Consider the following 26,055-nt stretch of genomic DNA (forward strand, 5'->3'; position numbering starts at 1 on the left):
TAGCGGCAGAGGCGGCGACACGGAGCGAGAGGAGGAGGGGAGGTCGCCGGAAGAGGACAAGAAGCAAACGAAACCTCGCGCGCGGCGCGCGGTCGCGTCTAGCCACGTGACGGTCCCGATTCGGTCACCTGACTTCCTCGCGTGGAGACGCCCCGCGGGCCCGCGACCTCTCGCCACCGCCGCAGTGCATACCGGATCCCTCATTCCATCCGCCTCGCCTCCTGCAGCCCACTATCGATCGCTGAAACATCCGGAACATGCCAATACTGCGCAGCGAGCCTCAAACATGATACAACTATGCAGAGCGGAGGACGGGTCGGTCGTGCAGCTTCAAGAGGTGTCGATGTGGGACTTGGAACGGTACGTATACCTTTGCAAGCTGTATATATGATGCGCACATCAAGAAGGTCCCCAATCTCTCTGAGTGGCTCTCCGTGGGCTGCTTAGATGATCTAAACTTTGACTCCCTGGACCAAGTGCCAATCCCGATCCTAGCCGTTCATGCTCCATTTTGTTCAAGTGCCAGAGTTTAGAGGGGTTAACTCTCGCTTTAAACCTTGAGGTGCGAACGTACTCAAAGTGTTGGCGATAGCGAAACAGCGCTCAGAAATGGGAGAACCTCCCACCTTTCGATCAAGTTGTTCCGCGGAGCATGTCGGTCGAACGTGTACCGCGGGACAACGGCGCAACCACGAACGTTACCCACGAGCCAAAATGTGTTCAAGCCGTCGCGGAGAGCCATCTATTCCGCGATATGTTTCCGTAACGTCTGCGGCTGCTGCCATTCGATCGATTCACCGGACCATAGTACCCTTAACTCACCCCGGTCACTCACCGTTGCATTCCAGGTTAAACGATCTCGACCAGTTCATTTCCGAGAAGACGGGCATCCCACATGACGCAATCTGGGCGTACCTCTCGGATGGAAGGCCATTGCGCAACGACAACATTCGCGACCTGGCAGGAGTAGAGGACCAGGTGCGTAGCGTCTCGCTCCGGCTCCTCGCGCCCACTGACACGGTCACAGACAATCTATGTGTTCAACAAGGCATACCTCAGCATGGACACTGAACAAGTACTAAATGATCTCCATTCCGACATAGAGCTGCAGCCTCCTGTGGAAGGTATGTCTATGTATTACCGGACTTCGCGTACGTGCTGGAAGTTGGTACAGATGCTATAGCTTCTACACCACCCTTCCGAATATCGCAACTCGCGGGAAGCTACTTGCAAACCGCCTCCGTTCACCTAGAACATATCAACCGCACACTCAGTTCCCTCCACTATCAGCAGAATGCGCTCCGAATATCCTCGGGAGCACTCGATCTACACATACTTGCTACTTCCGAAGGCTTTGAAGCGCTTTCCAACATCGCACAGCGCGAGCTTGACCGTCAAGCGAAACTCCTTGGCGGCATCAATGCGGACCTGGAGATCGTGAGCCGCGTCAAGGTGCACAAGGAGTTCCTCAGCGCGTCCGTGCGGAAGGCCATGGAGGCAGGGGACAGAGGCCGCACGCTCGGTGACTATGTGAGCAAGGTCAAGATGGAGCAAGTCGCAAACAGCTGCATGAACACGCATGAAGACTTGCGGGCACGCTTTGAACAAGTTCAGGAGGCTATGTCCAGGCTCAGCCTTGGGGGCGATGAGGTGAGGCACGCCGTCACGAACCTCAGGTAAGTCGACCGTGTCCCACTTTGTGTGATGGTAACTGAAAGCATACAGCTCACTCGAAGAGGGCGAAGCCAGTGCGCGGAGGGCACATGAGGCATGGGAAAGCATTTCGGCCATTAATGCTTCTCCAGAACGTAAGTCTCGGGACTCATTGCTGTGACAGTTCTAAACAACCTCTCTAGGCCCAGGATCGTCCTCGGAGAAGGCCCTACATGGTATGTGCTGACCTGCATAAGTTCAAGTGATTGTTCTAATTAAGGGCAGACTTGCGTCAACTCGACGCTGTCTTGCGGACTGAGGTCCAATTCATGGTGGACGTCAAGGTACGTGTAGAGCATACATTGGTAATCCATGGTTGACCTCGTTTTCGGTCATAAAGAACACGTATACCGAACAATGTGTCTACGCTATCCAGCGCATCAGCGAACTCAACACGGAGCTTGTAACGTTACCGTCTGCGTTATCAACGCTTCAAGCGAGCTTCAGGGCGAAGACGAGCTTTTCGCATATCTCCCGGCTGCACAATATGCTCTACGCCTATGGCGCCACGGTGATCGAAATCGTGAGGCGAAAGGAGTTCGGTGCGTTCGGTGAGTTGGGCGATTGCGACTTCAACTGAAGAGCGCGCTCTACAGCGCGGTTCTTTTATCAACGGGCCCAGAGTATCCTCGAGGTTATGGCAAAGCTCTCGTAAGCCTGTCTCCTCCCGAGACGTAAACCTGCTGAGTTTGTCGTCTCAGGTCAAACGAGCGGAAGCGTCGACAAGCCCACAAGAACGAAGTGCAGAATGAGCTGCCTTTCGAGGTCAAAGCGCTCGAGGACCCTGTCCCACATATCGACTTCTCTCCACAGGGGAGCACGGACTCGCCGTATTCCCTGGAACGTCTGGACATTGACGGTGAGCACCTGACTTAGGTTTGGTCATAATGCGCGAAGCATACTGATCGGCGGGGTCTTCCATAGATTTTCTGCATGTCCTCGACGATCTTGAGCACTTCGCACAACAGTCTCAAGATACCGCTGCGCTGGACTCCATTGCGGAAGCCCGCTCGAAACTGGACAGGCTGATCGGGAAGATGGATAGCCTCGAATCTGGGTTCGATCGGATTGCTGAACGATCCCGTGTGTGCCTACGCCCGCCGTATCGCCGTTGTCGCTGATCGTTTCGTTAGTGCTCTCGTCTTCTAGGCTACTGAGCCACCGACGCAGAGGTACGCATTCATTGACGAACCCAGGTGGATGACGCGCCGCTGACCGCATGCCGACATACAGCCACGGAGGACGACCAGGCGTACGTAGAGCTGACGTCCCAGCTGCAAGAACTCCGGCAACAGAAGACAGATGCAGACGCCGCGCACGAGCGCAGCCGGGCCGCTATGGACTCGGAGATCTTCCAGCTGCGCGACTCGCTGCAGACGTCCGAGACGGCCCGAGGGCAGCTCGAGCGTGACCTGCATTGTGTGCGCGCGCAGCTGGAGAGCGAGGCGAATGCGCGCCGCATTCTCGACGAGCGGAATACGGAAATCTCGGCGGAGGCCGGAAACAAGGGCGAGGAGCTCGCCAATGCGTTGGCGGAGGCTACCGAACAGGCACGCGTCGCTGAGCATCTACGACATGAGCTGCTGCAAGTGCAGGAGGAGTTCGAGGCCGTCAAGTCGTTGGAGGCACGGAACGCGGAGAAAGTCGCTACGCTGCTGGAGGACCAAGCGAATACTCTTCGGCGTCTGGAAGAAGCCAGGGCGCGTGGAGAGGACCTGGAGACTCAGATACAAGACGCGCGGTCTGAGAGCGATGTCGTAAAGCAAGCACTCGCCGAGGCGAGCAAAGAGAAGGACCGTCTCCTTCGCGCTCAGGCGTCAGAACACGACCGGCTATTGCGGGACCACATTGCGGAGGCCGACGGCGACCGTGCGGTGCTCGAGCATCAGTTCTCAGAGCTGCGAGCGGCACTGGAGAACGCGGAACGCCAGCTCAAGGACGCACGCGCCCAGGCCGAGATGGCGAACGCCGACGCAGTGGGCCTGCGAGAGGAGTTACAGCGCGTCGAACACCAGCTACGAGATGCTCGACGTGATGAGCGGACCGTGCGGGAGGACCTCCGCGCCGGACGGGCGTCTCAGTCCGAGTACGAGCACCGGCTCGAGGAGAGCGAACGGCTGGTCGCGCAGCTGCTCGACGTCGCATTAGCGTTCCGTAACGCGCACGTCAAGGCACTCACCGCCGTGCAGACTATGGTCACGCATCCGGGCAGCAAGAACGCTGGTACTGTGAACCTCGCAGACTCGACGCACAGCAACGGGCGGCATGCTATCGTACCTCTGTCTGGCGAGCCTCTGCCTATCGACCCATCCGACCCAGTCGGGGCGCTCGAGGCCCTGCGTGCGTTTGACCACGACCACTTCTTGGAGGCGATAAGCAAGGCTGGCTCTACGATTCGCAAGTGGCAGAAGCAGTGCAAGGACTATCGCGAGCGGGCGAAGGGCAAGATCTCGTTCAGGAACTTTGCAAAGGGCGACCTGGCCCTCTTCCTACCGACGCGTAACTCTGTCTCGAAGCCGTGGGCCGCGTTCAATGGTGAGCCTGGATGGTGATGATCAGCAAATTTCGTGTGGCTCTAACGTCCGACAATTCTCCCTGGTCGTGATTGTTGCCCAGTATCATTCCCGCACTACTTCCTACAAGCGACAGGGCACCTCGCGGAGCAGCTCAAGACGCGCGAGTGGATTGTTGCGCGGATCACCTCCATTACGGAACAGGTGGTGGATTCCAAGGTACGTCAAGGCGGCGCCTAATCCCACCGACTGTCTTCGGCTTCTCAGACCGTGGCCAGACCTGACAAATGTTCTTCTTGGGGACCGACGTGTATACAGGACCCGAGCACAAACCCGTATGGCCTAGGCGATGGCGTCAAGTATTACATGCTCGAGGTGGAGGACTGGACGCAGCCGGCTTACCCCTCGAAGCGGCGGGAGTCGTCCAAGAAGATTCCAGCGGCCGAACCTCCGTCGGAGACGTCGCCCCAATCCTCTCCACCCGCCGAGGTCCCGGCGCCCATCCCGGCGGGCCCACCGGAGCCGGAGGTGGAAGAATCGTTCAGCGTGACGCGCCCGCCGACGTCGCGCCTCTTCCCACGGACACGCTCGAACTCCTCGCCCACGGCGGGCCCGTCCTCCCTCTCCCGCCTTCTCGCACAGGCTGGGCCTGCTGAGCAAGGCGCCGCCCTGCCGTCGGAGGCTGTCGACCTTCCTACGCCCCGTCCTGTAACACCGTCTGAGAGCGCGAAGCCGTCCCCGGACACGCCTCCCACGGCTGCTGCCCTGCCCCCACCTCCTGTCTCCCCCACACGTCGCAGCCCTGGGTCTCAGCCCCAAAATATCCACCTGCCGGCCCAACCATCGCCACTCCGCCCTGGGTCGCGCGCGTCCCGTGGCTCATCCTCCTCGCAGTTCTCGAGGGGACGGATCCCGTTCGGCGCCACGCCCGGCGCGGCTGCGAAAGCAATGCCCACGACCGCTATTTCGGAGCAGGCGGTGTCGACGCTGGCGTCGACGCCGTCATCCGGCTCTGGCTCCGGCTCAGATACAATTGGGATGCCCGGGGCTATGGCTGGGTCGTATGTTCCGTCCCCGGAGGATTCGCCTACGGGTGGAATGGTGAGCTTATTGTCCCAGACGCAGCGGAGACGGACAACGTCGCACTCTGTGCTACCCACTCGCAACTCCATCGGGGCGATGCCGTCCCCGGCCACGACTTCATCTAGCTCCCTGGCCGGGCTTGGGCTTGGCGCCGGAGTGGGGGCGGGGCCGACTGCGACAAGTCGCCTCGCGAGTTTTGCCGGTAGCTGGGGAATTGGATTCGGCCGCAAGAAAAAGCTCGAACTCGCGGAGACTGCGCAGTCGGACAGCGGCTCGTCCCCGTCCAAACCGACGTCCCCCGCTGCGCGCGGAGCTGGGACGTCGAGCCCGATACCAGAATCGGTCACGCCCACCTCGGACTAGCATATTGATCGTCTCACCGACAAATAATCTTCTCTATCGATGCTCTAGCACGCTCCTTGACACCTCATGGCCGTTCCTGTACACCACGCTCTCTTTGCCACGCTGCTCGACTTGCTTTAGGATCTGGAATTTGTATATGACACTGGAAGCGCAGTCGTTGGATCGCTGCTCGTATCTTCTCCTGTAAATTAATTGACGTGCCGCATCGATTCTAGAACGCCTTGCTCTTCCTTTGGACTACGAGGCGACCGTCGCGCCTGCATGGAATTTGGACTAGCCAGGAACCGAGTACGTACCTTGCACCCCCCTCGAAGGTGACCAGAGGGTACCCGAAGGATTCATGTGGCCAGGTATGCATTGTATTTGGCTGCTTCGATATGATACAACTTTGTGATTGTAAGTATTTGTGGACTGCCAGCACCATAAAACATCCGACGTTAGTGACCTCGCATCTGGTTCGGTGGCTCCCCTCTGTCGCGACGCAGCTTCATGCTGCGGTCACTTCACAGGGGTTTACGTGCGTGGCGAATTTGACCGGATGAGGCGGAGGTTTGAAGATACTCCGAAGGGCGCCCTCCAGCCCGCGATCGCGTTACGTCGTGCGCGGCCCGACATGGACAGTGGTGGCGCAGGGCGTTTGTCTTGGCCGCGGGGTTTCTCCAGAATTTCTGCGGGGGCGGCGCTGGGCGGCGGGACGGCGGGGCGCAGCGGCGCGCTTGGAGGCGGGATTGCGCGCCGTGCGGGGGCGGGAAGGTTCATCCAAGTGCACACATTGCCTACTGAATATTGATCCCGCCGCGCTGATGTCCTTACTAGGAACGTACTAGGAACGTCATCGAGCGAATACTCAGAGGGCTTGGTACGGCGTCCGCGCCGCTACCGGAAGAGGTGCCGGGGCAAATGCATCGCATTTTTCGTGGGAACGATGGTCAGTATGCAGGAACGGCGATCTTGGCTTGGCCAGGTGCAGCCAGGTGACAGAAAGTGCTGCCCGACGGCCCGCCCCTGCCCGCCCTGTTGGTTTCCTGTTGCGTGTGACTCCGCCTGATCTGGTCGTTATTTTGGACTGAAGGGCGGGCGCCGTCGCGCAGCATCCCATGGCATCCCATGGCGACGTTCGAATTAGCCTTCGTTTAATGAGCGGTGGCTGAGCTCCGTTCCTCAACCCGCGTGAGTGTGCCTTACCGTCCGTTCTTACCCCACGCCGCCCCGGGCGGGTGCCGCAGCCCCGTGGGGTGAAAAACATTCCTGCCGGCGGAGAGATCATTCTTGTTAACCAAATGCGGAAGTGCACCCGATCAGATTTGGGCCCAGACGCCCGACCCCGCGGACAAATGGTCACACTCTCGCTTCCACCACCAACCCACGACGGCCCCCGACCCCCTCCGACATCGCGGGTCTTGTCGAAACTGGCTATGTGCAGCTCCGGCACGCTGAAGGAAACTCGGAGGCATCGCCTGTCAAGTCCTCACCGGACGTCGGACCTGGGCGACGGCTGGATCTAGCCTAATCACAAGCTCGAACGACCGACGGCGGTTGCAGTATGTACGTCTCACACGGAATGCGAAGGCCCGCCCGCTTTCGGAGTGCTTAAATTCCTATCAACTAAGAAGATACTGGGCAGTGTGCGTGTGTTTGGTGGTTGGAGTCTCGGAAACGAAGCGACGTCTACGCGAGGCGCGTAGAACGCGGCGAGCCAGGGGAAACATCTCGCCAACGGACGCGCGCGGACTCGATGGCGTTGGTGCGTTCCTGGCGAGATCTGTCGGGGTCTGTGGCGGACCAATGGGCTCCGTGGATCGAGTGCGGGGCAATCAAACGCGCGGGGAAACTGGAGAATCCATGGAGAAATCGTCCACATTCGTTGCCCACTCGGTCACCTGTCCCTCCCCGTCCCTCTTTTGTGATCGGTTCTCGTATAAAGCCTCCACTCTCGTTTCTGCGCTCCTTCAGCTTCTCCCAGCTCGTTCCTGTATCCGACACCAAGCCACTCTCGCCAGCTCATCATGGCCGTCGGTCCCATAGCCACCGCTAGCAATGCGGTCGACTTCATGCACGTTGTGGATCCCAACAGGAAGTGGTACAACAACCGGAGGTGCGTTGTACTCTCATGGTTGCCATTGCCCCCGATGCTCATGCCGCGACATTTCTCCAAGACTCATCGCCCTCCACGGATGGATGGTTCTCCTGTGAGTTCCCTTGCCAGATTTACACTGCAGCCTCGGAGATTTACCGTCTTCCCCTTCTCAGGCTCATCACCTCCTCAACGAACGGTTACGATGGCAGTTTGATGAACAGTCTCCAGTCTATGACCCAGTGGAAGGACTTCTTCAACAACCCCCAGGGTGGCACGCTCGGTCTGCTTAACGCTATTCAGGTGAGCCGTACTGTGCCGCCCTCGCGAGAGTAGCTCACTGACCCGGGCACGCAGAACATCGGTTCATTGGCCGGATACCCCTTTGCCCCCTACCTCTCCGATGGTATTGGTCGTCGGCCGACCATCTGGCTCGGTGCCATCTGCATGTTGGCGGGCGCAGCCCTCCAGACAGCATGCCAGAACATCAACCAGTTCATTGGCGCACGGTGAGTACGGTTCGTGTCTGGGAAGGCCCCCCTTCTGATGAGCCGTCAGATTCCTCCTCGGCTTTGGTCTGAGTATTGCCTGTAAGTGCACCAGCCGCCCATGACGTTTTTGCCCCTCTCACGCCGTCACGCTATGTTTAGCCAACGCCGCGCCCATGCTGGTCACGGAGGTCTCGTACCCCACCTACCGTCCCCAACTTACTTCGCTCTACAACACCCTCTGGTACTCCGGTAACATCATGTGAGTCTCTGCGGTCAGCGGCAGAATCTTCATCCGGCTGAAACGGCATCACTAGCGCCTCATGGACCGCGTTCGGCACCCAGAACATCAAGAGCGAGTGGGCATGGCGTATTCCCTCCCTCCTCCAGGCCACTCCCTCCGTCTTCCAGTTCTTCTTGATCTGGTTCGTGCCCGAGTCTCCCCGTTACCTCGTCAGCAAGGGCAAGGACAGCCAGGCTCTGCGTACACTCGCGTACTACCATGCCGACGGCGATGAGCAGGACCCGCTCGTCCAGTATGAGTTTGAGGAAATCAAGGCTGCCATCCGCATGGACAAGGAGAGTGAGTACTTAAAGCCAGAGTTTCTTCCCGGGACGGTCCCTGACGTCATTCATCAGACTCGAAGAACGTCGGCTGGAAGGCACTCGTCGCGACTAAGGGCAACCGCAAGCGCATGGTCATCATTATCGCCATCGCTTGGTTCTCGCAGTGGTCCGGAAACGGTCTCGTCTCGTACTACCTGAACAAGGTCTTCGACACTATCGGTATAACCGACACCTCCATCCAGCTCCTCATCACCGGTATCCTCGCCATCTGGAACCTGTTCTGGGCCGTGTTCGCATCCTTCCAGGTCGAACGCTGGGGTCGTCGGTTCCTGTTCCTCACCTCGGCCGGTGGCATGCTCGTGTTCTTCACGCTCCAGACGATCTGCTCCGCAGAGTACGCGCTGCACGGGTCGAAGTCTGCTGCGCACGCCGTCATCGCGTTCATCTTCCTCTTCTACGCGTTCTACGAGTGAGTGCCGGTCTGCTTGATGCCTCGTAATATCGCTGATAAAAGCTTCCAACAGCTTGGCGTTCACGCCTCTCATCGTGTCGTACACGCTCGAGATCCTGCCGTACTCTCTCCGTGCCAAGGGCTTCAACGTGTTCAACCTGACGATCTCCGTCGCGCTGATCTTCAACCAATACGTGAACCCCATTGCCCTCAAGAACATCGCATGGAAGTACTACGTGCGTCTCCTTCCCTTGTGCCTCGCTGATCGTCAAGTGCTAACGTTCTTCTCACGCATCGCAGATCGTCTACTGCGCGTTCATCGCGTTCGAGTTCGTGTTCCTCTACGTCTTCGTCGTGGAGACGCAGAACCGCACACTCGAGGAGACCGCGGCGCTGTTCGATGGCGACGAGCTCTCCAACCTCCACCAAGCGACCGCGCGCGTCACTGAAGTCCGCCACGAGGACTACGACGAAAAGAGCTCTGATCCGGGCGTCAAGGTCTAAGCCTCTCCCCCTCTCCCACTCTTGGGCGGATGGACGGACGCGCCGCGCCGCCCTCGCGCTTGTACGATACACATTCACGCACGGATCTCTCCTCCCCCCTCTCATCCCCATCCGCACTTTCCCCCTCACGCACACTCCACGCCCGGACTCCGATGCCCCTTCCTCTCCTCCCAGGGACGGAAATGTATATTACGACCCGCACACACTCCCCTTCGCTGTCTCTCCTACGGTCTCTGCTTCTTGTTATCCTTTTTGGTCCTTATACCCCGCGCCGGGCTGCGACGGCGCACCGGCCGGCGCGAGGCTGTACATCACACGGTGCGTCGGCGGACGACACATTACACGCTACTAGCTACTAGCGCTCAGCATAGTCCTACAATACATCTCTTGCTGCCCTACCTGGGCTTCTGAACCTTCGTGCGTGATAACGTGCCCCTGTCGAAGTGCAGGGGCCGGTGCGAACGTGTTCGGCGGGTGTGTGGGGCCTGCGCGCACGCGCGCAGGCCTGATATTGGCGCGAAGTATCCGTAGGTTCGGGTCGTGCTTCGCGAACACCTTCGGTGTGGCTATTTGAACGTATCTGAATGCGCGTGCTAATTGAATGCGAGCAGGTGACGTACGGCGTTCCGCCAGGAGAGGCACTCGAGGGAGAACCTGCACTTATTCGATTCGATGCACTATCATCGTACCATTCCTCTGCGACTCCGACCGTGCTCGGGGGGAGTATACGTATGCACGGGGCTATCGCCGCAGTCGGCCTGCGCTGTGAAGGCCGCTGTCAGCCACCATATGGCACTGTACCCTGGGCGTCGCGCCCACGGGCCCGGGTGTGCAGGCGACGCAGCGGGGCCTGTTGCAGGGGGGCATAAAAACGCCGAGGACTGAATGGTTGGGGTCGTGATGAGACTACTGGGCTGTTCGAATCAATGCAGCTCCGCTGGGCTCACGTAATGGCGGTGTGGGACTTGTGGCTCATTGATTTGGAGTGGAAGCTTGCGACATGTGTGGCCGAAAACGGAATGGAGAGGAAGCGGGTGGCACGAGCTAGCTACCGAGCAGACGGTGGAGGTACACTTCTTGCCACTCGGACCGCGCGTGGGTGGACTGGGGTGGAAGGACACCTGACAGAGGAAGGGATCAGGCTGCGGGCGTTGCGGTGAGTTCTGGGCGATAGCGAATAGAGCCAGGGTGTGAGAGAGTGGGTACGCCGTGCGGAAGTTTGAAAGGGAACGCATCCGGCGAATGTGGACGCTCTGCGGCACAGCGTTCTACGGCCGCATCTAGATATAACGTATGGGGTGAGGCTGTTTGATGTACTTACACGCCGCGGGCGCGCGTCAAGGTTCAGGGGAAGCGATACGGAGATACGAAAGAAGGATTACGGGCGTAGACCGCGAGCGATACGTACATTTCGTGTATGCAGTCGAGGTGCACCCCGGCCGCCCAATGCCCGCCGATCCTTGGTACCCGCGATGCCCTATCTGATATATGGTGGTTTCAACTGCAGGTTCAGGGCCTGGATCTATGCATGCAACAGGATGCGACTCTCACGCGGGAGTTGGCTCGAGCAGATGCAGCCCTCAGCTGACCGGCGAAGCAAGGAGCATGCTGAAGTGTAGCACATAAGGCCGAACTGCGATCGACAGGTCGGCGTTTAGAAAGGGGCGCCGAGTACATCTGCAAGCTAAGAAGGCGACGTACCGAGCTTCCTATGAGAGCCAGCTAGTATGATTGGAATGCGGATGGCCGGATAGGGATACTTTCTGGTCGAGCCAGTGGATTGTTATATCTCCGGGCGTCGTCGGCCGGCGGCGATGCCGCACAAGCAGTTCGATCGGACGTCGCACCTGCAGGATAGAAAACGTCGAAGGAGGCTTCCATGACGGCGACAGACAACTTGTGTGCATTGGCAGAAATCCAGAGTTCTGGCTAACCGGGAATGACCTGTAGATGGGCCCGTATCGCAGCAGGAGGTTTGGAAGGTCTCCCACGATCGAAATGGCATAACACCGTCGATAATCTTCGTTTCCTGTGTGTCCTATCGTGGATCCGGACGCGTCCCACGCCTGTCGTAATGGTAGCTTGTCGGGGAGTACGTGTGCGTAGCTGACGATGCATTACAAGGGAGAACAACTAAGGATACAGATCAGCACACAAAGCATGGGATGTTGAAGCATGTCCTGACGTACAGATGACACGGAGACGTAAGAATGGAGCCTGAGCACGGAAGGCCGAGTAGGATTGAGTCTCAGGGCACGAAGACTATGAGTACTTACCTGTGCGGGAAAACGTTGAATGCCGGAAGCTGCGTATACAGACGCTTCAGGGGATAGAAGGCGGTCGTTCCTGTGAGCTTGCTATTTTTGACCAACACCATTGGCGCCGCGAAAAAACCGAAAGGACAGACGGCCGTCGGGCATAGCTTGCGTATATAGAAAGCGTTGCGAACACCAATAACGCGTAAGTGCATCACATTAGGGAACATATGAGCAGTAGAATGAGCAGTAGATCGAGGGGCGTCGCTTCGCCTCGTCCCCTTGAATGAGTTGAACATCGGATAGAAAGCCACACACGGAGTCAACTAGAGAAGAAGGATGCGTACCATTAGGTCAAAAGGTAGACGTTAGCTCTGGGAAAGTGATATAGTGCATCTATAGCCGGCAACTTGACCCAAACATAAATGTCGATGGTTATGCAGAGAGAGGGAGAGAAATGCACGCACGGGGATAGTCGGACCGACTCGGATTGATCACCCGAGAGCATCCGAGTTGCACGACCGAAGTCTCAGACGCCTCAAGTTACCTCGTGCATTCGTTCGACTCACACCAAGTGCACGCGTGCACGATCCAAGATGTAGAGGCTTGATTGTGTAAGTGGTACATTCCATTACAGCTCATCAGATGAGGCAGGTCCACGGCGTGAGCGGAGCCGGGGGAAGCCTCCTAGAACGTCTCCTTAGACTCCGAGTCGTCAATCTGACATCAACGAGTCAGCTTGTACGGCGGGAAATGCACACGCCTTCTAGTCACTTACAGCATCCGGCTTCGTAACAACAGCATACCCGCCCTCGCTGCCCTCCCGGACGATGTGGTAGCACAGCCCGAACTCCTGCGCCGCGGCCTCGACGATGTGCCGCTGCGTGGAGTCCATCGTGCGGGAGAACGGGAGCTCATCGCGCAGGGGATCGTCCTTGAATCCTTGGACGAGCGAGTGGATCGCAGCTGCGGCCGGCCGCAAAGCGGCGGGGTTCCTTGCGCTAGACATGCCCGTCCTATGCAAGGGCCCCCGCCTCGACGACGCCCACGGTGGAGATAGTTCCGACGTCGATATAGTAGAATGCTGTGGTGAAGAGAAAAACCCCATTGTGGATCGCGGGGACGCCTGGGAAAACGACGGGTACACAGCACCTCCGGGGATAGTGTCGCCTTCGAGCACTGGCATATGGACTGCCCACGGGCCCCCCGCGCGTCGGAACGCCTGCAGGTGATGAGCAGTAGAGGTCCCTTGGGGTGATTCTGTTGTATCCGTACCGTGCTTGTATCGAACACGAAGTGGGCGGCCGTGCACCTCAAGGCCTTCGAGCGCCGTGAGCGCTGCGGCAGCGTCAGCCTCTTGGCTGTAGTAGGCAAACGCGAGGCCGTTGAACTGGCCCAACTGGTCGAGATTGTACTTCAACAAGACGGGGGTAGGGATCGACTTGGAAGCCTGAAAGGGACGTCAGCAAGCCCTGGAAAGCTATAGATGTAGACATGATCGCACAATGATTTCGAGCAGGGCCTCGCGTTTGGTGGTGTATGCGATGTTCATGATGACGAGTCCTGTCATCTTGCTGCTGTCGGCTGCTTCCATGAAGGGTCCTTCTGGGGCCGTGCTGAAGGAACCCCCGTGAGGTGCATCTCCGCCGTATGCGCTGGCGGGCACTTTGAAGGCATGCACGGGAAGTGTGACGACTACAGCCAAGGGTTAGTTCGTCTGCAAATCGACAACAAGGTAGAGACGGTACATGCCTCCACCTTCGTTCAAAAGCAACGCAGGTTGCTCTTGCATCAGTGCAGCGTGCACATCGTCAGGCATGCTGCCATTCTGCGGCTGGATGTTAGAGTGAAAGACTACTGTCAGAGTGTCTGACGGGAACGCACGGGGAACAAGTCCGCGAGGTCCCCGTCGGTCGCGATGGCGCATTCCGCGCGCGGGTCCTAGTAGCTCATCAGCTTCAACCTAGGTTCAAGCGAGCGTCAAAAACACTCACGGCCTGTAGCATATAATCCAAAAGCGCGACAACAGGGTCGTCGACCTTATAAGTGTCGGAAATAGTAGTCAACTCTCGGTGTCACTGCACATGTAGCAGACTTCGAGGATCACCTGCGATGGCTCGTCGGAATCAGATCCATCCCCCTCCTCCATCACGACATCCTCTTCAGAGGCATACAGGGATTCATCCAAAGCTTGCGCCGCGACGACAGGGGCACCTGCATTGGGTTGGGCCTCATGAGGCCACTTTAGGGAGTGCGGCCCGGCTTCTGCTCGTATAGACTTGATGGGAAGAAACTTGTTGCGCTTCAGCTTGTAGTAGTGCAGAAACACGCATTGGTCGAACGCTGGCGTGCCCTCCGCAGCGGAACTTGAACCCGCGGGGCCCGCCCTAGATTCGATGGACATGCACGTCTCTCTGTCCGTCCGCACAGAGAACACAGCAGACACGGCAGACGAGAAGTTGCCGGAGAACGAGAACTCGCCGCCCTTGGCATGGTGCGTCGCGGCGGCGACTGCCCACTGCCCGGTCTTGACCCAACCGCGCACGAAGATGAGGTCCTCCTCCTTGATGTCGAGCATGAACACGTCCCGTGCGAAGCGGTACCAGCTCTGGTGGTTGATCTTGATGTATTCCGTGAGCGTATCACAGGGCAAAATCACCTCCCGGGTTCCCTCGTGCTTCATAACGAGGACGGCGCCTTGCTCGTCCAAGCACTTGAAACTAACTGCTGCAGACGCAGCCGTTCCGACGCTCCTGTTGCTGTTCGGTTAGCACGTTACGGACCATACAGGCAGACGGGCAACTCACAGCGCGCCTTGTATCTCGTTGATAGCCACGTTTCGGCTGCAGATGGGACCACGTCCTATTGCTTGAGCACGACGCTGGCGGAGACAGTCCGGAAAGATGGGAGGTTTGTGTCCCTCTGGGACACCGTGGGGTTGGTTGAAGGAGTGATCAGGCGGAAGCATGGCGTTGAATATCCGGTAGAAACCGCCGCGGTAGATATGGCCGACATCGCCAATGAGGACCTCCCCTGCGTCCTCCGTAGGCTCGGGCTCCCACAAGGGATGTCCATGGCCGCGTTTGAAAAGCAGTTTCGTGTAAACGTCGCAGGAAGAGCCCATGGCGAGTATGGGGGCACGACGTTCAGAAGGCTAGGGTGCTCCCAGATGATGGCAGGGTATTACTATGTGTCCTGGTTCATTGTTCGTGGTAATTGGTAAGGACTCGGCCGATAGTCTCATGACGAGGCTGTGAGCGCGACCCTGCACAGTCCAGTGATACCCGGTAGCAGGAATACAATGCGTGCTCACAGCATTAGGATTAGCTTGAACATATTACGAGGTAGTTACATCGGGACTCACGTCAATCCGGAGACCGCGGCAGTTTTTCACTGTTTGGGAAGGTGTAGAGGTCCAGCGGAGTTTCAACTTGATCTTTGCCCTTTCTCGCGAGTCGCCGTCTTCTGCTAGCACAAGGGGTGCCAAGGCCCGGCCTAAAGAGCGTTCATGGGTATGCAGGCGTGCGCGGTGGGATGGTTGTAACGTGTGTGCATGTATGTATACACCAGCGGTCGGGTCGCAAACTTGAGGCGCGTTGATTCATCGTTCCGGCCTACATTATGCGATAGTTAGGTATCATTCGCATATTCATTGTGAAGTACTTACTTCCTTTGGTACGCACATATATGGTAGTATGTTGTTGGGATGGTAGTGGAGGTGAAGATGAGCGTCGATTATCCTGGTCCGGGTAAGCAGCTAAAGCGAGTCTGCGGCTGTATGGAATTCACTGGAGCTATAATTTCTACAGCAACTTGACGCAGTGGAAGCGTGCAGGGCTCATAACCCTGAAGTCCCTGGATCGAAACCAGGAGTTGCTATTTCCCACTGTCCAACAGGCATTTTTTCCCATCATAGTGCGCTGCCAATGTACTACGTGCTGCACGACGCGCTTGACATTCGAAGGGCTAATTTCATATATATTGGTACATCCCACCAAGGCCCGTTATCGGAAGAGCTACGCGCTATGTTTTGGACTCGATTCAAGATCCAGCACACAGCGACGGGCGCTTACATGTCTGACCTATTACGTCACTTTCGACGATCGAAGAAGACCTCGACGTCGACACGCCTCTACTGAACTTCAACTTTGCACCACAACCAGCTAAGCTTATTCGCTTCACCCAAATCCGCCGATCTGCCTTCCTTTGTGGCGTCTGAAATCTGATCGTCGACCATGAATAACCCCCGATCCATGGCAAGTCCGCGCAACGCCAACGCCGTGTACGTGGCATCTTATAATGGTCTGACGTGTGCTAGTTGCTGGGCTGGGGCAGCCTGATCGTCGCGGCGGGCGCGAGCTACTACTACGCGCGCAAGTCGATCAACGAGCGGCGCGCGGTGCAGGAGGCGCGGGGACAGCGGCCGTCGGAGAAGCTTGATTGTGAGTGGTTTCAACGTGAAGCTGCGCGTCCCCGATCTGACATGTCCTGACATGACGCGCGCCAGGGCGCTCACGAATAGAGCAGGACGAGAAGAAGAAGTCCGGCGCGGGCTCTGACGCGTCCCCGGACTCGGGCTCTGTCCCTGCCGCTGCGACTGCTGGCGGTGCGCGGGACTCGGAAAAGGGGCCCTCGTAAAATGCCAGCGGGATAGTGCGCTCTCCATGGTAGTGCAACCTTCACTGTAGCTCTGGTTGAATATTTCAGAAGGAATGCTACTTTTCTGCCTTCTACAGATACACTAACTGCTTTTGATGCGACACACTGACAGAAAAGCACTTAGCAGGAATTCGAAGTCGCTCGTTGGCGATGGACGTTATCACTCCGCATCGCGTATATCTAGCGTCCGTCGCCGTCTGTTTGCGCATGCGGCGCCGCAAGTGGGCCGGGATCGTAGGGCCACCCGACATTTCTGCCAAGCTTGGGGCTGAGCTAGTTTCGGACAAAGCGCCAGGAGTGCGACTCAAAGTGTACTGCCTGGTGCGAAATCGGCTTCGTGCTATCTTTCGGATGAACCTACCCCATGTCGGTGAGGCCTAGTGCTGGGAATAAGTATTTGTCCCATTTCCCAGCCCATTGGTCTGATGAAAGGTAAGTACTAGTAGCCTGCGCCGCTGTAATCTAGTTGATTCCAGCCGGCACAAGAACATGGACAACCCGGGATGCGTTTTGAAGATCCTGACAAAATCGGCATGTCATTTCTTACTTGCTGAGTTGAATTCATCCTGAAGGCCTGACAGACGCTCGATATTCCACTAGTACCTTCGGCTTCAGGCATTTTCTAGAATATATCTTCGGGGTCCCAGGATCGTCCGCTTCGCCCGCGCGCTCCCGGGAGGTGCGCACCAGGAAGCGCGCCCGAATAAGGCAGGTGTAGTAGACGTGGGCGCACCAGATCGGCGGTGACAGCACTTGCGCGAGTGACGCTCCTGACATTTCCCTTCACTTTGTCTTTTTCCAGATGTTCGCGCGCGGGCCGTTTTCCAGGCCGCCGACACCAGAACCTGTGTCTCTTGTTCGCCGACCCCCACCTTCTCCCCCGGCGCGTTGTCATCGTGCGTAACAGCGAGCTCCCTTTTCCTTATTTGCGTTCGCTCACGGTCTCTCCGCTTTCCTACAGACACGACACACAAAATCGACTACCTAGGCCAACATGTCGAGCACAGGCTCCGGCGTCGCCGATGGTCTACCCGCTAGCCCTTCGTATCCGCGCACGCGCTCGCAGACCACCAGGCCTCAGCCTGTTCTCAAGCGCAAGGGGTCCGACATCACCAGGGCGAAGCCGCAGAAAGCCGCCAAGATCACCGGTGCGGGGCCATCCCTCAGCGCGACGCCATCAGTGGACACGTCCCCAGAGGCCGCCGTAGAGTCCCCAGTCGACGTGCCCGCGGCAGCCACCGCTCGGACATTATGGCCGCCCGAGGTTCCGCGGTCGATGCTCTTCACCTTCCGGGTCGGGCCCTCTGCGTTCCAGATGTACGACGGTGTCAAGCGGAGGTCTGCCTTGGATGTGTCGTCGGCGTCGGACACCTCCCAGTTCGCGGCTACGGGCTCGGAGCCTATGTTCGACAACTCTTGGCGCGTCTCTTTCATCGAGTCCGCGCATTCACCCCCGCAACGCACGAACATCGCCCCGCCGAGCGAGCAGAGACGCATACACGATTCCTCGAGAAGATTTGTCAGTTCATCGCCTACCTCTTCGCGGCCGACGTCTACTCCTTCGTGCTCGACGATAATCTCCCCCAGCGTTGGCTCCGTCTTGCATTCTGTGAGACGTGATGGGAGAGTACGTGACGAGAACGCCTTCCCTATGATACGCGGTCTGGAGCTTGTTCGTGTCGATGCCCCGAAGCATGCCGATGACGACGACATGTTGCCACCCAGAAGAAACCCCCCGACGCCCCTGTCGCCCTCCAGAAGTCTCACTCAAAACCGCCAGCACGACCTGCAATCCTTTTCGGGCGCTCACTCCGTGTTTCCCTCACCTATCCCCCTCGTTGTTTCCGGCGGCGGTCTCGTACCCGTTGCTGAGAGGATGCCGCACGGTGGGCCGTTCCCAACATACCCGCCAGCTGCATCGTCAAGTCCATCGCTACTGTTGTCGGGAGTCTCGTCTGGGGTTGGCTCTGGCGGACCTCCCTCGGTTTTCGGCCCTTGTCCTGCATTCTTTCCGGAGCATACGCCTTCACGTCCGGCACACTCTAGTCCCCCAATGACTCCACTGAGTGTGGTGGCTTGTGCTGCACCGTCGCTCCGGCGCGCGTCGCGTTCGGGCCCGCCATCGATGGTAACTCACGCTAGCACGTCTCATCATGAGCCGCATATACCCATGTTCTCACTTCCGCCTCACCCTGGCTTATATCCCACTCGAGCACGTCCACCGTACCCTCCTTTCGGTCACCATCAGCCTTCGCATATACCCGCGATCCCTCACGCGCAATCTCCTTCTGTCAGCATGGGGGTAGAGGGCACACATCACGCCGCAACTCCTAGCGCCCCGACCCATGTCTTTCAGCCTGCACCCATTCCGCTATCGTACGGACACCCGCGTGGCACACCCCCTATCATTCTGCCTCCTCCCGTTCCTCGCCATTCTACGCAGGAACGGTCCTCGGGACCAAGCGCACCGTGGTCTATGTTCTACGAGTGCATCAAAAACGGGCGGAACGCTCTACGTGGGCCTGGAAAGGGCAGACGCCGTGCTCATCAGGCCACGAACGAAGGTCCTCAGGCCCAAGTCGTAGACCACGATCTCTCTAGGTTAGAGGCCGCAGTCGACTCGCGTACTATGGGGCCGTCGCACAAGTGTCCGTTCTGTCCCCGGACGTTTCCCCTCGCCAACGGCTTGACAATCCACTTAAAATGGCACTGGGGCGCGAGTGGGCTTGAGTGGAAGAGAGGTAAGTTTTGCGTGGCCTTATATGCCATGCGAGTACTGACATCGCGCAGGTATCAGTCGCACCGGTAAAACTATCGATCGTGCTTTGCGCGACGCCGAGCGCAGGCGTGAAGAGGCAGCTAGACAGCAGGACGAACTAGACTTTCCCGGGATCCCGCCCTCGATCAGCACGTCCTGCTCACCGCCGCGTGCTTCGTCGAGTTCTCAATCATCAACCCGGTTATCGAACCAGGAGATGGACTACTCGTTTACGATGCCCGTCATGGCCCAATCTACCTTTAACACGTTCGGCTTCCCGGTCTACTCCTCTCGCTCGTCGACAGCATCAGAGAGCCCTTACCCTTCGCCCATCGAGGGACAGTACCCGCATATGTTCCAGCCGCCGGTGGTCGCGGCACCAAACATGTCCTACAACTCATTCCCACACACTCCCGAACTACTCGCGGACACAGGGTCGACGAACAGCGCAAGCACCGGCCGTAGCTCGCCCACTTGGTCTGAGAACCTCTTCGGCTACGGGGAAGAAGACGCGGAGGGAGACAGTGACCACGACGACGATCTGTTCGGAGACCACCCCGATCCCCGATGCGAAGCAGCCTCATGTGCCACGGGCAACGCGGCGAGCGCAGGGTCAGCAGTGCGTGCGCCGGTTCTTTGACCTCTCGCGTCGCGTTCTCGCCGTTGACACGCGACCGTCGCAGGTGCGCACGTCTGTCTGCATCTGCCGTCGTGAACGCTCCGTGGCAGCGGTCGCGTGTAGGGGCGGGAACGTTGGTGGTGGAGGAGGCCGGCGTCGCGCGGTCTCCGTTCGCGTGCGTCCGTTGTTCCTCCGCGCGCCGCGTCTGGCTCCCCTCAGGCTTCCTGCGGCTTTCTTCGACGACGACGACGACGATGGAGGCGAGGATGGAGCGTCTCGTGTGTCTACCGGTGAAAATGGTGGCGAGGACGACGACGATCCGTTCGCGATGCGGGGTTTCTCGGCCCCTTCCGACGGCCTCGCCCCGCTGCATGGTCTTCCGCCTCTCCAGGCGCTGCCCGAACTAGATGCCGCGTTTCAAAATCTCTTCGTATTCTAGGGCTCTACGTTATCTTGATGTTTCTCTTCTCACATCTCCGGTTCGGGTTCTTCCAACTTCAGCGCACGTATCACACGCAACGTAATGGCCATAGATATAGCATCCCTTATAACATCGCAGTACCGTACATCTCCCGACTAGTAGCATTCTTTCCGAGCTCGGGGTCCCCGTTGTTTCGAGCGAAATGTATCTCCACATCCACTCATTTTGTAGAATTAATGATTACGGCTCTTGTCAGACCAAGTACACAGTTCAACGTTCAACGTTCAACATTCAGGGCCCCATGTATCGACAGATGGACAGCCAGCTTTTGTGCGTACGAGCCGGAGTCTCGGACATACAAGTATACGTAGCCTAGGATGAGGAAGACCGGTCACTGTACTCGGACGTCTTCGATAGACCGGCTCGCCACCCTCCAACTGAGGCGCCAGGGCGACTACGTATGTAGTACGAGGCCGGTCATACGACAGCTATCAGGACCGTCCAGGTCGGAGTATATTTCCCTCCTGATCGGGATTGCCCACAGCTTCTCGATCCGCCCGGCGCCGTCGTCAGCATCATAGTCAAAATTCGCACTTCCACAAAGCCTCCCTTCCTCCCCGACTGCTTCGTCGTCGTCCAAGCTGCTACGCTTCGAGTGCCCGATCTGGCGCCATGGTTGCGGGACGGACTGTAGCACCATGCGATAGCCTCCAAGATTGTACGCCACTTCCGGTGGTAAGTGAGGATGTAGTGGTTCGGACGATAGTTGGCACTGGAAGACTGCCGCGCGCAGGACGAATTCAGGGTATAGAGGTGTAACTTTGCAAAGAACGACCTCGGCGACCTCAAAGTTGTCTTCCTGCCATAATGGCTCCGTCCCGTCGGGCCAGGACACATTCCAGTCAACGGCCGCCCACGACCATGAAGGCGCGTTCGGCTCCGCAGTGCGATGGATAGACGTATCGGGAGTGGCGTATTGGGATCAGAGCAGGTCACTAACCAGCGTGTTGCGCCACAAACCTGCCAGGTAGTCGGCGCCTAAGACGCTGTGGAAGTGCTCCGCAATCGCAGCGCATGCGACCAGCTTGTCCCGCGGGTCGCTGATTTTGCGGCCGGAGTAGTTGGACACGGTTTTGCGCCAGACTTCTTGCATAAATAAATTCCGCAGGAGGCTGATCTCAACTGCGGTCTGCTGCCTGTGAATATCAACATGATCTGAAGACCTAAATCAGTTTCGAAACACTTGGGCGTATTGTGTGCTCTCTCTGCACTGCCACTAGTCTCTTCGAAGGCTTATTCCAGTTTGCCCGTCAAAGTCATGCATCTGATGTCATATTCAGCTCCGCGATCGATTGTAAGAGTTCCTATAGGAAGCGGATATGGAGACAGCGAGTCCGTGGTCGTGATAGTGAACGATAAAGAAGAAACAAAGGAGGCGCGTGGGAACGGGTCGTCGCGTCCAACACGCTGCGCAAAAAAGAGATATCCAAACTTGTGAGCGACGCGATCGTCGGAAGTCCGGGTTGGAGGTCTGGCGGTCTAGACTCTAGCGGATGAAGAAGCTGTGGCAGACAGCGAGGCCGCACGCGGCGGCGCACACGAAGAAGCCGAGTGGGTAGCCGGACGGGCCGTCTTGCACGCTCTTGGACCATAGCTGCCAAGGAACGCATCAGCACACACAACATTGAAAAAAGAAACGAGCAAAGGAAGAGGGACACGCACCGTACCGCCGAGAATAGGCCCGATAAAGCGTGCGAGACTGACGATGCTCTGCGCAATGCCGTTCGCAAAGCCAACGAGGTGCGGCGGGGACACTGTACCGGGCGCGGTTAGTGAGCAGCGCTAAGCCGGGGGATGTCAAGGGGTGGCGTACTATAGTTGAGCAGGACGTTGATGGCGGTGTAGCTGAAGGTACTGCCGCAATACCGGACGGCTCTGAGAATGTGAAAGTGAGCGGGGCTGGATACCGTAGCGATTGAGAGCTACTTACGTGCTAAGCGCGAGAGCTAGACGGAAAAGTGATAATCATGTTAAACATGGGCATAGGCTGGGAGGGGAGGCTAACACGTACCTGCCATGAGGACGAGGTTGCCATCGTCGCTCGGGCTCGCAAATACACGGTACATGATCACGGTAAGGTACGACGGGATGAACAGCAGCGAACCGAGCCGGAACATGGAGAGGTGGGAGAATCTGCCTCTCGGCGGTCTGCCCAATGATCAGTATCTAGGAATGTGCTTGAAATTGGCGACACATACCCGATGTTACTAAGTGCAAAAGAGGGCGTGAGTACTACGGCCAGTGAAGATGCAGGGAACGAACACATACGGATACAGCACAAATTGGTACGCGATTTGCGCGAGACACATCAAAGCAACTACACAAAGCGATCAGCGGTCTGAAGCGGCATCCACAGAAAGTCAACAACGCACTCAGCTGAGAGAAGTGCCCCGCATTCAAGTTCAACCCTCCCGACGGATACTTCCTGCACCCCCAGTCAGCAACCAACCCCCACCCCAAAGACCGCATGAAGCACACTCACGACACAAGGTACAAATAAAACACCTGATCATGCGTCGTCGAGTGCAGCGCCAGCCACCCATACTGCAGGATAATCGCGATCGGCAGCTGGCTCATCAGCGACGGCTCCTTCTCGCCCATCCCCTCCAGCGGCGGCCCCGCCGGACCCGCCCCGCGCGTCTGCGTCTCCGCGATCGGCGCGAGCGCGTCCATCTCCTCCTCCGCCTCCGCCTGCGCGAGCTGCTGCTGCGCCTCGAGCACCGCGGGCGGCGTGCGCACGCCGACGTGCTGGAAGATCGACGGCACGCCTGTCCCAGATGCGCGCCGGTGCGGGAGCTCGTCGGTGGAGTCGGCCCCAAGGCGGAGCTGCGAGGATGAGTTGCGGTGGAGCGTTGGGGGGCGGCGCTGTGAGCCTGGACGGCGCGGGGAGCCCCCAAAGGTGGATGGGCGCACGCTCGCCATGGAGGGCCGGTGCGTAGTGTTGAACGTGGCGTTCGTGTTGACGCGGCGGGAGAAGCGGTTGTGCCGTGCGGCCGACGGCGTGCCAAAGATGTCGTCCTCGTCAAGGGGAGTCGTCTCGAGCGCCTCCTCTGCATCGATTTCGTCCTCGTCCTCGTCGTACTCGTCGTCGCTCTCGAACGGGTTGTCGTTGTCCGCGTTGATCGCGGCTGCGACCCACAGGTCCGCGATGTTCGTCACCGCGTTCTCGTTTGCCATGAGCAGCCGCTGCGCGAAGTTCATGTCGGCCCCCGTCGCGACGCTCGACGGCGCGCCTTCGTGGTCGACGTTGCTCTCGCGGCGCCGGCGGATCGGGATGCCAAAGCTGCCCCGCCGGGTCGCCATGCTGGCGGCGCTCGCGAGGCGATTCCGGTACGAACCGGCGTACCCGTACGCCGACCCGCCCCTGCTCACGCGGGAGAAGGCGCGGGGCTTCGCACCGCGTGTGGGGGTCTCGACTAGTGGGACAGCGGGCTCTGGTGGTTGCGAGGGGCCGGGCGAGGCGGCAGCTTCCTCGACGGTGCGTCGCGAGAAGTAGTCGGACACTTTGCCGCGAATAGACCCAAATGCGCTGCGACGTTCGGGCTCATCGAGGTGTGGCGTCGAGGGTCGGGACTCCTCTTCTGGGATGCTTGTCAACTTCTCGGGAGGGAGACGAATGGCTCCCTCACGTGGGCCGCAATCAGGAGCGAGGAACAAAGACAATATCGAGCCTAGTAGACGGAGTGAGTTGAAAGCCAGCTACGAGCGTATAAGTGAGCCTCACCTGTAAATGTAACAGACGCCGCGACACAGCACGGTAGTAGATAAGGATAGTTCACGAAGAGCGGTACGCTCGCGAACACGCCGGGCCACTTCTTTGCGGGAGACTCGACTGCATGACATTCTTAAACCCTGACCATATGCGCTTGATCAAGAGAGAAGACTCACATGTTCCTCCTACAATGGCGCCTGAAACACCACCGAAACCCCAGCAGAACCTGATTGAACGTAAGCATTCAGGCCTATCCAATGAGGTTGATAATTACCCTAGAATGGCGTAAGCCCGGCCTTCGTTGCTCTGGTCCGTTACCGAGGTCACGCAACCACGCGCTACCCCAATGGCTCCCGCGAACACGCCTTGGAGGAGACGTATTGCGATAGCTTGTTGTATTGACGTGGCCGTTCCGAAAAGGCAACAGGTGACAGCGCTTCCCAGGAGAGAGATAGTCAGAACGAGTCTTTGATTATGCTTCGCGGCAACGGTGGCCTATTCCCCTTGACTTTTAGTGTTGATACGATGTTGAAGACAGTTCGTACGCACCCATAGCAGCGAGGTCAGAAACTGAGTTAAGAAGAACGTCGATACTTTCGGACTGAGGTCAGTGATGTCCGATACGAGGGCCTTGAATCGAAGACCGCCAGACAGGGTTATATCTCTGCGTCTGGGTGCACACAACAGCGACTTCTGCTTTCACTGTCCGCATACAACCCCCTTCAGAGGCGGTTACATGGACAGATTATCGCGTGAAGGCCGCACTACATTGGTGGTCTTCGATCATTGTCCTGCTGACTCCGAAAACATACCTAGTAGCCCAGTCCAATAGCCCACTTCCGACTCGTCGTGAAATTGATCGAAACCTGCAGGGCACTGAGTGTTTGCAGATAATATCTGCACTCTATTAGACATACCTTCCACCATGAAGAGCAAGAAGGGAGCGGATACGTTGGCGGAGAGGAATTCGCCGAGCATTGTCTGAAAGCGCAGCGCTCAGTTCCGCAGGCGCGGGCGCAGAGAGATTGGAGGAATGGGCGTACAATCGACAACACGATCATAGACAAGACTGGTAGAGGGGTGGCGTTTACTTCTCCTGGGGGCTGAAGTGCACTTGGAATCGACGGCCGTTCGGGCGTTTCGGTTGTGCCGCTTTCCTCATCGCCCGTGCGGCTCCATCTGCTCAGAATGCTCGGCTTGTGCATCAGACGAGAGAAAGACACCCGGCCACTTGGTCTACGCGCACTCAGGGATGCTCCAGGCTGTGTTTCTGCTCCATCCTCATCGACGTCTAGCGCGGAATCGCCTGGTCCAAATACTCGTCTAGGAGGCATGTCGCTGCCCTCCGTCCCACGAGGCCGGTGGATAGAAGTTACAGCTCACTCGCTCGTAGGTAGCGCAGAAAGAACGTAGGCCAGGAGATGACTAGGAAGCGGAAGAGACGGAGAGAGACGAGGGGAGCGATAGCGGATGAAGCAGTTCAAGACCAAGGACCGCGCACGGCGCATCCCGAGTTTGACGCGACGCGCCCAGTGACGCTGATCACGTGCCGTTCATTAAGACCAAGCGCCCACGGTGAGTTGTTTAGCGCTCGGCGTTCAACTCCTTGTCCACAACGTTCACTGCTGCGTACCACAAAGTCCTACTATATGTCGCGGCATACACAATCAGGGTATATATGCAAGGTGACCGGTGAATATGGCATACATCGTCCTTTTAAATATGACTGGAAGATGTTGTCGACACCTCCGAGAGCGATACATCCCAGAGGCCTTCAAGTTCATGGAAAGTGTTGCTTGAGCTATTGGTACGCCT

The 26,055-nt window shown here is 58.1% G+C and overlaps 6 protein-coding genes and 1 non-coding gene across 7 annotated transcripts; 5 read left to right on the plus strand and 2 right to left on the minus strand.

Moving 5' to 3' along the window:
* Positions 1–286: 286 nt before the first annotated feature.
* Positions 287–5,822, plus strand: TRAVEDRAFT_172756 (uncharacterized protein; the record flags this gene model as incomplete). The annotated part of the gene is made up of 15 exons (XM_008044152.1): positions 287–360; positions 849–978; positions 1,028–1,124; positions 1,175–1,676; positions 1,726–1,808; positions 1,857–1,889; positions 1,939–1,997; positions 2,054–2,255; positions 2,310–2,364; positions 2,415–2,572; positions 2,638–2,796; positions 2,847–2,885; positions 2,947–4,248; positions 4,330–4,445; positions 4,545–5,822. 15 exons carry the CDS (start codon positions 287–289, stop codon positions 5,670–5,672), a joined length of 4,137 nt encoding a protein of 1,378 aa, XP_008042343.1. The 3' UTR covers positions 5,673–5,822.
* Positions 5,823–7,059: 1,237 nt separating this feature from the next.
* On the plus strand, positions 7,060–9,998 carry TRAVEDRAFT_30974 (general substrate transporter). Its single transcript, XM_008043619.1, has 10 exons — positions 7,060–7,767; positions 7,829–7,861; positions 7,923–8,049; positions 8,104–8,255; positions 8,305–8,336; positions 8,397–8,496; positions 8,552–8,817; positions 8,874–9,270; positions 9,326–9,488; positions 9,553–9,998. Exons 1-10 carry the CDS (start codon positions 7,679–7,681, stop codon positions 9,754–9,756), a joined length of 1,563 nt encoding a protein of 520 aa, XP_008041810.1. The 5' UTR covers positions 7,060–7,678; the 3' UTR covers positions 9,757–9,998.
* A 2,700-nt stretch (positions 9,999–12,698) lies between these two features.
* On the minus strand, positions 12,699–15,135 carry TRAVEDRAFT_74059 (uncharacterized protein; the record flags this gene model as incomplete). The annotated part of the gene is made up of 8 exons (XM_008044153.1): positions 12,699–12,731; positions 12,790–13,461; positions 13,516–13,706; positions 13,770–13,839; positions 13,896–13,952; positions 14,006–14,050; positions 14,119–14,764; positions 14,819–15,135. 8 exons carry the CDS (start codon positions 15,133–15,135, stop codon positions 12,699–12,701), a joined length of 2,031 nt encoding a protein of 676 aa, XP_008042344.1.
* A 683-nt stretch (positions 15,136–15,818) lies between these two features.
* TRAVEDRAFT_t163 lies at positions 15,819–15,890 on the plus strand. Its single transcript has one exon. It is a non-coding gene; the product is annotated as a tRNA-Met (tRNA).
* A 356-nt stretch (positions 15,891–16,246) lies between these two features.
* On the plus strand, positions 16,247–16,649 carry TRAVEDRAFT_51226 (uncharacterized protein; the record flags this gene model as incomplete). Its single annotated transcript, XM_008043828.1, has 3 exons — positions 16,247–16,293; positions 16,347–16,453; positions 16,519–16,649. 3 exons carry the CDS (start codon positions 16,247–16,249, stop codon positions 16,647–16,649), a joined length of 285 nt encoding a protein of 94 aa, XP_008042019.1.
* A 1,015-nt stretch (positions 16,650–17,664) lies between these two features.
* On the plus strand, positions 17,665–20,486 carry TRAVEDRAFT_51227 (uncharacterized protein; the record flags this gene model as incomplete). Its single annotated transcript, XM_008043829.1, has 4 exons — positions 17,665–18,189; positions 19,222–19,411; positions 19,461–20,047; positions 20,112–20,486. 4 exons carry the CDS (start codon positions 17,665–17,667, stop codon positions 20,484–20,486), a joined length of 1,677 nt encoding a protein of 558 aa, XP_008042020.1.
* Positions 20,487–21,775: 1,289 nt separating this feature from the next.
* Positions 21,776–25,574, minus strand: TRAVEDRAFT_172766 (major facilitator MFS-1; the record flags this gene model as incomplete). The annotated part of the gene is made up of 16 exons (XM_008044154.1): positions 21,776–22,122; positions 22,191–22,282; positions 22,342–22,403; positions 22,459–22,474; positions 22,540–22,676; positions 22,727–22,735; positions 22,797–22,845; positions 22,901–22,953; positions 23,011–24,199; positions 24,253–24,360; positions 24,417–24,466; positions 24,515–24,735; positions 24,790–24,833; positions 25,053–25,106; positions 25,158–25,221; positions 25,284–25,574. 16 exons carry the CDS (start codon positions 25,572–25,574, stop codon positions 22,015–22,017), a joined length of 2,547 nt encoding a protein of 848 aa, XP_008042345.1. The 3' UTR covers positions 21,776–22,014.
* Between the last annotated feature and the right edge of the window lie 481 nt (positions 25,575–26,055).

The sequence above is a fragment of the Trametes versicolor genome (genome assembly GCF_000271585.1).
Source record: "Trametes versicolor FP-101664 SS1 unplaced genomic scaffold TRAVEscaffold_10, whole genome shotgun sequence".
Lineage (NCBI taxonomy): Eukaryota > Fungi > Basidiomycota > Agaricomycetes > Polyporales > Polyporaceae > Trametes > Trametes versicolor.

Coding starts and splice junctions, on each gene's coding strand:
- TRAVEDRAFT_30974 (XM_008043619.1), top strand. CDS start 7,679: ATGGCCGTCGGTCCCATAGCCACCGCTAGCAATGCGGTCGACTTCATG. Junction 7,768..7,828: donor AAGTGGTACAACAACCGGAG/GTGCGTTGTACT, acceptor CATTTCTCCAAG/ACTCATCGCCCTCCACGGAT. Junction 9,271..9,325: donor CTCTTCTACGCGTTCTACGA/GTGAGTGCCGGT, acceptor AGCTTCCAACAG/CTTGGCGTTCACGCCTCTCA.